A 10,352-nucleotide genomic window follows, 5' to 3' on the forward strand; every position below is an offset into this window, starting at 1 on the left:
AGCGGGCGAGTTTCATTCCGATCTCCACTTTCCGGCGGATCTTCGGAACGTAAAACGCCCCTAATCTCCAAACTCCCCGCAGTGCACGAAACTCGCGGAATTCTGTTGACTCGCGGAATTCGCCCCGCTCCTGTATATCGCGACCTCCCGAATAAACGAATCGACAGCGATTCGCGGACCCTCGTTAGGAGCGATAAAAGCGATAAAAATCCCACCTCGAATCAGCCCGGGCGGAAAGGATCGTTACGATTACCATAATGGACGCGGGCTCCCGAGCGCGGTGTCGGCGGCCGAGCTTCTTTGAGCCAACAGCGCATACGCAATTACGTTTCATTGATCTAGTCGGAGGGATCCGTGTTTCGTTCCGGGCGAAAAATCCGCCGGGGGTTCGGCGACGACTCGGCCGCCTCGGCGAACCACCAAGAGGAGGGTCGGAAATAATTTCGGCGAGAGTAATTACGCGGCGCTATTACAGGACCCGGGACAATGCGTTTCCTCCGAGCGTCGCCGAGGACGTTTGATTACTCCGGGAAGCGAGCACGTTATCAATTTAGCGCACTGGTCCAGAAGTGGCTCTTCGGGTCAGGGAATTCCCCGGTCGATCGCCGATTATCCCGGGGAGTCCTTGAGATCTTCTCGAGGTCTTCTTCAGGTTTTTATAGAGGTCTTTCTCGCGGCCCTGGTGGTGGTCCTTGTCGAATTTTTCGGCCGATTATCCCGAAGGACACCTTCCGATTTTTTTTTTTTCTTCCTTATCCTCGACGTTCACCGCGGGTTTTAAAGCTCCAGGGCATCCCTCCGGGTCTGTCGCGGTTTTTCCCGAATTTCTCGGGAATCCCCGTCCCCGAAGTCGCGCCCCGCCGCCGGATGCCGGAAACCTTCATGAAGTCGTCCCTGGGGGGTCTGGAAATCGAGGTTTTCGGGGCTTCTAATCGGTCGAGGGCCGATTAGAGTCCTCTTCGTCGACGCCTCGGTGTCGCCAACCCGAGACGCAAACGTCCTAGAGACGAGGGCCCGAGAGCGACTCCTCGCGAGCCCTGCACGGGTTCTTCATCCCTGCTTTCTTCCCCGACAAAAGAAGCGGCTCGAGTGCACCTCGGGTAGTCTCTCGAGGATCAACGTCAACCTCTTCTGTAGTCACTGACACGAACCACCGAGTTCCTCGAGCACGTATCCCCCCGATGTCTCGGCGGAAAACATTTCCCTTTGCCGATGCAGAAATTCCTTTTGCCGCCGGAAATCTGCGGGAAATTATTCCCCCACGGAAGAGAGAGAGAGAGAGAGGAAGGATAGTTACGTTATCCTCGACGCGTCTCCTATTGTACCCTTCGAGAAGCAAAATAATAGTTCCACCTATTCCTCTTCTAAAAAAAAAAAAAAACAAATCAATAATATCAATCAGGACTGTTTTATGAGTAAACGTAAAATTACTCAAAAACCCACGAGCGGTTTAAAATCTTCGGCACGTTTACGAGTGTCCAGCGAATCAAGGTTTAACGAACTAAAAATCGAAAATCGTCATTGGAGATCGTCGGTCGCATTGCCGAACGATCGCACGTCGCGCGAGCCAATTTGCGTCGGAAAGCCTCACCTCGGAAAAGAACCGCGCCCTTTTCGGCCGGGCCCCGATTCCTCTCGAATTATCGCGGATAGAACCTCGACCAAAGGTCCGCCCTAACCCGGCCCAATCGAGAGCATCTCATTTTTAATTAAATACCCCGAACCCCAACGGTCGCACCGAGCGTCCAATTAAACACCGCCATTCCACTCCTAATCCCCCCATATTGTCTCCCTAACCGTACTGATTCCTCAAACAAGGACAACAATCCCTAATTACCCCTAATCATCAACGATCGTCACTAACAATCCATTATTAAAATTTATCGCCGATCGGGACACCCTAACTGACCCTCCTCTCCCCTCGTTTAATCCATTGGAAACTTTTTACTGGCACGAAAAATGTCCATCACTGCCCTGAGGTGCACAGAATCCAAAAATGTCCACCCTAACTTTGTACTCCTCCAGGTCACGTGATCACCTCGAAAAGTCCTTTTTTTCCCGTCCAACCTCCAGATTTGGAGGTTATAGCGGCGCGCTTGAGGAACCTCCGGCCGGGCGCCGGATATACGTACGTAGACCCGCACGCGAACGAGGCTCGCCGAAGACTGGTGCGTTAAACGTCCGAGATGGTCCGAGCGAACCACCCCGGAGCGGTCGGGACATCCGCGCATGCGCCTTGCGATCCCTCCGCCCTGCAGCATCCGACTTCTTCGGCGCCCGCCGCGTCCTCTCGCGGCCACGCACCCCACTAGACTTGTACAGGGAGCAACGTTTCGGCTGGCTGCCAGATTTCCTGAATTTTCCTTACAGCGCCTTCGGAATGCCCCAAAAATCTTAAATACGCAGTTTATGGTCCTCGACGGGGAACACATGACATGGAAAGATGGCGTACCTTTTTTCGATCAGTAAAATCGGGATTACGTGGTCTTCCGATTATGTGCAAAATGTTAAATCGTATTCTTAGCCTTCATATCTATCGCAAGAATTGTGGTTAAAAGAAAAGAAATGGGTACCTTTAATGGCGCCACGTGTACCGAATTGCGCCCGTGGAAACGTCGACGATCGTCCTCGAAACCGCGAGCGTGATTCCCGCACCCCCTCCGGGGCGAGACAAGCGCTCGAAGTTAATAACTCGCCGACGCCGAATCGGATGCCGCGTGCCAAAATACCGGCCCGACGCGGGCAAACCGCGGCTGCATAGTTGGGCGTCCTCGCAATAAACTTTTCGCCGCTCTCCCCGAATCCGGGCCGGCTCCTCGCGACTCGGCACCGGGATTTCGGCCGCGGTTCGCCAGTCCCTGACCACCTACGGGATTGCTTATAAACCAGGACGCGAAAATCCGCATCGGGATTATCGAGCCCTTCCTCCTATGCGCTATCGGAATGGAGCGAAATTTATTACCGAGGGCCGCTCGAACTCGCTGAATGCATTTGCAGGCTGCGGTTCACCCGCGACGCCGGCTTACCCCGACGCAACTTCGCGAGGAATTACAGGAACTGTGGGACCTCGAGTTATCGCGAAACTGGATAATAAAAAGTGTATGGCGGCACGATAAAATGTTGGATTTTATGGAGCTGAAAGAAAGCAGCAACGTAATCGCGTCTTAACCGATTCCGTTCAAGTATTCATTTCGATTTGTTCCGTCAGGGTCGTTTAAATTCCCGGCGCGGTTATGGCGTCGCGCCGGTGGCACCATCCCTCGGCGAGCGGTTGGAACTTCTCGGCCTTTCCAAAGTGATGTCGATAAACCCGACATCCACTTAATCACAAGTGAGACCGACGAGATCGTATTGTCGCGTTTTAAAATACGCCTCACACAACTTTTTAAAAGCTGATTTAATAGTTTTTCGCCTGTAACTGTTTTGATTAAATCTCTCGTAGCGAGGGTCTACGTGCACAATATCCGACATTATACGCGGCAACTGACGAAGTTGGACAGGGGCAAGGCACGACACTCTTTAGCAAGAAACGTCCTGAAGGAATGTTCAATCCACGCTTAAAACGAGGTGTAGTTCAATCGTTATGACGATCGACAGTGCGAAAAAATAGTTTTGAAAAATAGCGCCAGCTTCGAGAACGTCCTAGCCTCTCATTGGCTGACGCTGGACCAATCAGAACGTCGCATTTCCTAGGGGATCGCCATGATGATGGGCCACCATCTATTATTTTTCTATTTAAGTACATCCATATTCGCAATGCAATTTATTTCTTCGATTGCAGCGCTCCCTGCATTCGTGAACTAATATTGCTATTTCATGATGAGGTGACTACAAATTAGAATAGATTGTTCATCTAGGTCCCTCCGAATGCTTTATCCTTGCCGTCACAAGGATCATGTGATTCGTCTCTTCAATAATCAGGGACAGCCAGGGACCGTCTGGTCGAATCATCTGTGAATACATATAAAACACTTTGTTTTCGTTTGCAAAGTGATTTATTAGAAGAACAGAAATGGGAGCGTCTGCTGCACCGGTCCTTATTTTCTCAATATTGTGGGGCGTGGTTGGAATCGTCTTACCGTTCTTCGTTCCAAAAGGTCCTAACCGGGGGTAAGAAACATAATCGAAAGACCAACCCATTTTCAGGAATCTGCATCAGTTTTCTGGATATTAAAACGTCAGATAATTGTAATATATTTGTCACAATAATGTTCGATGGGTTTTCATCCATTGACAGATTAGCTCCGATTTCCATGACGCCAGAAAAACCGTAACTTCATTGCGTTAACTTCTCGTTTAATTATTTTGATTTATTCGATGTACTGGAATTAATTTTTATGAATACTTGTTGTATTTTTCAGAATCCTTCAAGCTATTTTGATGTTGACGGCATTTACTTGTTGGTTGTTGTAAGTAGTTTAATTTGTTTTAATTGTTGTCAAGAATATGTTCTCTTTTTCCATGTAAATAACGCTTGAACATTTGTTCCAGCTGGTTATGTTGTTACATGGCGCAAATGAATCCATTGATTGGACCTAAGCTGCCCAATACAACTATTCTTATAATGGCTCGCGAATGGGTGTGTATTTAATACATTTCTTATTTCTAGATGCACGTGAAATAATAAAATTTTTGTTGCAGGGCAATCCAATTGAGACGTAAATTCCATTATTTACAATTCTGTTTGTAAATATTTTGTCTATTCATGAGGTAATACTTCCTCGAGCTATAGGAGCCCCTGCAAAGCAGCATCCTTACATGTGGTATACAACTGTAATTCATTTATGTATAATACGAATGTAGCAACGGCAATGTGATTAATTCACCCCGCTGTATCGACTACTCGTTCATCTGTATTTTTCTTTTGCAACGAGATGGATCCATGTCGGGCGTGTTAACGGAGGCCTCAAAATATTTATTCTAGCAGCAGGACTCAGTATTACATTCTGGAAAGCGTTATGTTTAATTTAGGAATCATATCGAGTACTTCACAATAAATATTTTTCTCTCGAGTAGAACTTCCCTTATGTAAAAAAGTTTTTCGCATCAGTGCATGAATGTCAGACAACAAAAATCAATTTGCAAGGTACTTTTCAAGAAAGAGTATTCTCTTCATTATATTTAGATGCGAGAAATCTTTATTTAAACTGTACAAGTATCGATTAATTTACGTACATGATACCGAGCAACCAATCAGAGCGCTCCTTTAGGAGGAACAGCCAATCACGTATCGGTTCGACCGGCAACAGGCTTTATTTCACAGCGCTGCAGTCAGCCGAAAGCTCGCGCAATAGATCGATCGTGGCGCCACAGTGCTGCCCAAATTAGAACTCGAAAGTGCAGTTGGGGGTTGTTGGATGTCAAGTGACGCGTAGATTTCAATGAGAAAAACAATAATGGAGGCGTGTAATGCTGTCGAGCGCGAAGTTGACAAAGTTCTACTGAAATTTGGAGCTATCAACGAACACGCGGACACTGTGCTGCGGGATTTAATCAATCATATCGAATCTCTAAAAAAGGAATTGGAAGATGGTTAGTGTCTCCCCTGGCAAAGCCTCGTTTGTTGGAACAAAATTTCGGAATTCCTGGAAATATCTCGCTTAGCCAAGGCCAGAGCTCTGTTCTTTTGATTTTCTCGCATTAAAGTTCCGAATATTACCACAACGAATGCTTTAACGATAACTGGCTGTGTTTGTTGCCGTAACCTTGTTTGGACGCGCAGCCAACATGTCGAAAACTATATAACTTTCACCTGCTGAGCAAGATTTAAAACAGAATGCATGTTTTCGTTGCGAGCACGTACTTTGTGAGGAAAGAACATTATTGTATATCAGCGAGGACTGTCTAAAGTTATGGTGCAAATCCGAAAGAATACATTTATTAGAGTAACTCTATCTTTGTTGATGTTTGGTGAAACTGTATACCACTCGAAACAAGGGATGGGTAAAGTTGAGAACCTTGTCGATTCTAGACATATATTACTATAGTGAATAGAGTGGAAAAAATTATACAAGTGATTCGCAGATATACGTGATAATGTGGGAAGAAAATATTAATAATATTGCATTAATATCATTTCATATCATGAACGATTGAAAGGGTTGAGGTTTATCACTTGTTACAGTTATGTGCAGTACTGTACAACAAGTAATATTTTTTCAGCTCCAGCTGATCATGAACTGACTCCTGGACAGATACAAGTGTTAAAACAGGCTATGACGAAAGTACGAGATACAGTCCAACGACTAGCAACGGATCATCGCGATCTTCACAGTACCGTCTCGAAAGTGGGCAAGGCGATCGACAGAAATTTCATAGCAGACTTTGCGGGCACTAGTAGAGAGGATGTATTCTCCGACAAGACGCATCTTCTCAACCAAGTCATTTGTCAACATTTCTATCGCCAAGGAATGCTAGACATAGCCGATGAACTAGCTGCGGTAAGCTTGCATTGTTAAATCATTTAACATTGCTAAATACTTTAGATGTCACCTCATTTCTTATAAAAATAAAATGGGCTGTTTACACATAATGAATGCAATACATTATTTTAGGAAGCTGGAATTATGACTGACGAGAGTAAAAAGAAACCATTTACGGAATTAAACTATATACTCGATTGCCTTAAACAAAGAAATCTGGAGCCAGCACTTGAATGGGCTAGAAATCACAGAGAGGCTCTTCTAGCTCAAGTAAGTTGTCCTTTATCTAAGACTTCTCTTTATTCATGAATGCTACTGAACAATCCGGAACCAATAAAATATGGAATTATAATCCCATATTAATATATTTCAGAATTCCTCGCTGGAATTTAAATTACATAGGTTACATTTTATAAGACTGGTGCAACAAGGTCCAAGCAAACAAGCCGAAGCAATTATGTATGCTCGCAAAAATCTCACGCAATTTGTAACTCGCCATGAAAAAGAGGTTCAAGCTTTGATGGGAACCTTACTCTACTTACCATATGGTATTCAGTCATCCCCGTACAGATACTTGCTAGACCCCACTCGGTGGCTAGATATTCATGACGTGTTTACAAAGGAAGCGTGCACATTACTTGGATTAAGTGTTGATAGCCCATTGTCGGTGTGGTATGTATGCTTCTCGGCCTGCTTAAATTGGGTACTCGACATATTCACATATTCTATAAATAAATTTTTATCCACAGTATCAATGCAGGGTGCACTGCCCTTCCTGCTCTTCTTAATATAAAACAAGTGATGCAGCAGAGACAAGTAACCGGTATTTGGAATGGAAAGGATGAACTTCCGGTGAGAAATGATTTAATTAGATTAACTCCTGTAATGTATATTATGAATTTAATTTTTTTCTTAATACTAAGAGTATTTTAAATCGTTAAGTAAATAAACATTAACAGATCGAGATTGACTTGGGAAAACAGAGTCGCTACCATTCGGTGTTCGCTTGTCCAATTCTGCGTCAGCAGAGCACCGAGAACAATCCTCCGATGAAACTTGTCTGTGGTCATGTGATATCGCGAGATGCCCTTAATAAACTCACTAATTCGAACAAGTAAGTCGATTGAAAAAACACTACATTCTATATATTATCAACGGAACAATATTTTTATTAATCGTTCTGTTTTAAGGCTGAAGTGTCCGTATTGTCCAGTGGAACAGAATCCTGAAGATGCTAGACTTATATACTTCTAGACTGCTGTGATATTGTATTCGTACCGAGCATATTACATGATATGTTTAATTATCTCTCTCTCTCTCTCTTTCCGTTTTATTTAGCGATATATTTCGCCACCGATTAGTCGAACAGAGCGAATTGTGGAAAGATTTCTGCCTTTGAATTTCTCTTCGACATTGAGAGAGTGATCGTAGTATCATTTGTGTGAAATTGCAAGGATGCTTCGAATAATTTATGAATACCTGTACAGATGACCGTGAGATTGGTGAATAGAGAAAATTTTCTTATTTCAATAGAGCATAAGACTTTGAGGTTTTTCTGCCCTGTTAATTTCGTCCATCTTTGGGGGAAAGCCTCTAGGAAAATTGTTCAAAGGCCAGTCCGTAAAGATGCTGTCAGTGGTTTCAAAGCTGCTGTATGAAAAAGCTTGTATCAGGCCGGATACACGCATAGAACCATATGATATTCCTTTACAAAACACATCGCGTTAATATATAACACTCAATTTTAAACCTTAGGAAGTGTAAGTCCAGTGAAGTTCCGTAGGTGCTTCTTATGTAAGTCCGATTAAATCTTGCAGTGAGATTTCACCTGGAAGTTTATGTTATTCGAGATGCGCTGAGATATTATTTTGGATAATCCGTTTGTATTCTTTTTCCATCGAAAATTTTCCTATTTCTCCTCTTTTCAACAATGTTTATGTATACGAAAATCCAAGCTGCCAAAGTTTTCAGCGGTTGCGATACGTTTATGGTGTACTTGCAGATGTATAACTATTGTAAGTCGGCGAGGGTTTAGCTAGGGAATATTATCGTAGTTCTTTAAGGAAGACGAATTCACGGCGAAATAAGATATTTGTTTGTTTCACACTCATTAACGTTCTCGAGTGGTGAACACTTTACGCCACTCACGATTTTGTAAGTAACATCCGATAGTATAGTCATTAGGAAATAGATAGATGTGTTAACATCATTAATTTTATTAAACTGTTTTATATACAAGTGCTAAAATAAATGTTACGTACGAGCGAACGGAACTCTTTCCAATTATTAGCAAGTTGAATTTAAAATTATTAATGTTCGGTAACAGGAGTTATATCAAGCTCGACGATTTTTTTTTTTAATAAAAGAAGAGCTCCGAATCACGATGAAATGTTCGGGATTTTCTCCAATCTTCAGAATCGATCAAACATGTCGAGAAGCGTGCTATGGAAACGAGACATCTATCACTATGTCCCCTAAGGAAAACGGTAGTAGAGAACTCGTAAAAGATATCACAATTTCTATCGTAATAATAAATAGGATAGAAGATCCATTAAAAGAGCGAATGCGAAGTTTGCGAGGAAAGAAATGAAATCGGCCATGAAGATTTCAAGCGACACGTCTAAGACCAGGTTGGAACGTCATCGAATTAAATTGAGTCGTACCAAAAGATTAAGGGTAGAATTGTAAAAATAATCCGATACGGTGGAATGAATTTTTGTATATAGTCAGAAGCCAGGAACGTCATCTACTGCGTCAGGAACTACGAGAATCGAGGGTGAAAGAAAATTCGAGAAGAAACTGAAGAACAAGGGATCCTTCACCGTTTCGAGACCTTCCACCTGTGCGCGAAAAATTTTCAAAAGTGAAGCAGTCATTAAGACTCGCCCGAAAAGTGTCGACAAGATGGGAGATTTTGACAACTCGAAATCTCAACCTGTACTGGACTACGAAGAAGAGCGAGCCTTGGAAGAATTTGTTAATAAGGGAGGAGACGTGCCAAGTGTAGATCGCAAGTCCACCTCGTTGTCGGAAATGATTGCACTCGAGGGTAGCATCGAGTCGCTGATAAATTCCAAAAAATCTAAGTGTTTATACAATGTCGAGGAAATGTCAGGGACTGACTTGCAGGCTTCGGTGCATAGACTTAAAGAAGATCCGGTGGAGCCGTTTTCATTTTTGCGCAATGTTTTCGACGACGTGGCCCACTCCGAAGAGAAAGAGCCTACCGATGTGGACGTATGTTTCCTTTTTTATTCATAAATTTATCCCGCAATTTACATTCGAAATTATTGTCGGAACAGTATAAATCATGAATTCGTTGCGATTGTCATTGCATTCAGCTGCAATTAAAGACCCTCCTGAAGCGCGTGGAGCTGAACAAGACCCTACTCGAGAGAACCAATCAACGCGTGAAAGACGTTAATTTCCTGGTGGAACGAAACGGGATTCTCGCTTCGAGGGACTTAAATTACGGTGAGAACGAGTCTTCTAATGGTTCAATTTATCCAGCCTTTCTCGCACGCGTAATCACGTTTCTTCGTTGAAACCCCCGTTTCCCAGACGAGAAGTCCTTCCTGAAGATCAAGGAATCTGGAGAGCCTGCCGAGGATTCAAGTGTATCGAAAATCAAGCATCCAGGAATCGGTGGGTATTGCACACCGAAAGGAGTTAGAAGCAGTTGATAAAGAAAACCCTTTCAATAAATCTCATCTGTAATGAATTAATTCCATTATCTCGCAGACGAGCTTCAGAGGACCATGAAAGTCACGATGGAGATGCTGAAGCACATAAAAAAAATCGCCCTGGGTGAGACGAGACTCGAGGACATCGACGAAGACCTACTCCAGCACATGAGCGTGAAAAACGTCGAAGATAATTCATGAATTCTACCTTCCATTATTTTTCTTAAGAGTATATCTTAATCTCTTC

General features: G+C 43.6%; 3 protein-coding genes across 3 annotated transcripts; all 3 read left to right on the forward strand.

The window, feature by feature from the left end:
• The first annotated feature begins 3,875 nt into the window (after positions 1–3,875).
• Positions 3,876–5,027, forward strand: LOC105701637 (V-type proton ATPase subunit e 2). Its single transcript, XM_012428541.1, has 4 exons — positions 3,876–4,110; positions 4,362–4,409; positions 4,492–4,579; positions 4,642–5,027. Exons 1-4 carry the CDS (start codon positions 4,013–4,015, stop codon positions 4,660–4,662), a joined length of 255 nt encoding a protein of 84 aa, XP_012283964.1. The 5' UTR covers positions 3,876–4,012; the 3' UTR covers positions 4,663–5,027.
• A 309-nt stretch (positions 5,028–5,336) lies between these two features.
• On the forward strand, positions 5,337–8,690 carry LOC105701883 (protein RMD5 homolog A). The gene is made up of 7 exons (XM_012429015.1): positions 5,337–5,532; positions 6,163–6,440; positions 6,555–6,692; positions 6,796–7,094; positions 7,172–7,274; positions 7,382–7,536; positions 7,613–8,690. The coding sequence occupies exons 1-7, from the start codon at positions 5,382–5,384 to the stop codon at positions 7,674–7,676; spliced, it is 1,188 nt and encodes a 395-aa protein (XP_012284438.1). The 5' UTR covers positions 5,337–5,381; the 3' UTR covers positions 7,677–8,690.
• A 636-nt stretch (positions 8,691–9,326) lies between these two features.
• LOC105701596 lies at positions 9,327–10,323 on the forward strand. Its single transcript, XM_012428458.2, has 4 exons — positions 9,327–9,659; positions 9,764–9,896; positions 9,984–10,067; positions 10,164–10,323. Exons 1-4 carry the CDS (start codon positions 9,327–9,329, stop codon positions 10,304–10,306), a joined length of 693 nt encoding a protein of 230 aa, XP_012283881.1. The 3' UTR covers positions 10,307–10,323.
• Positions 10,324–10,352: the final 29 nt, after the last annotated feature.

This window comes from Orussus abietinus, unplaced genomic scaffold (genome assembly GCF_000612105.2).
Source record: "Orussus abietinus isolate OABI.00-Male unplaced genomic scaffold, Oabi_2.0 scaffold24, whole genome shotgun sequence".
Classification (NCBI taxonomy): domain Eukaryota; kingdom Metazoa; phylum Arthropoda; class Insecta; order Hymenoptera; family Orussidae; genus Orussus; species Orussus abietinus.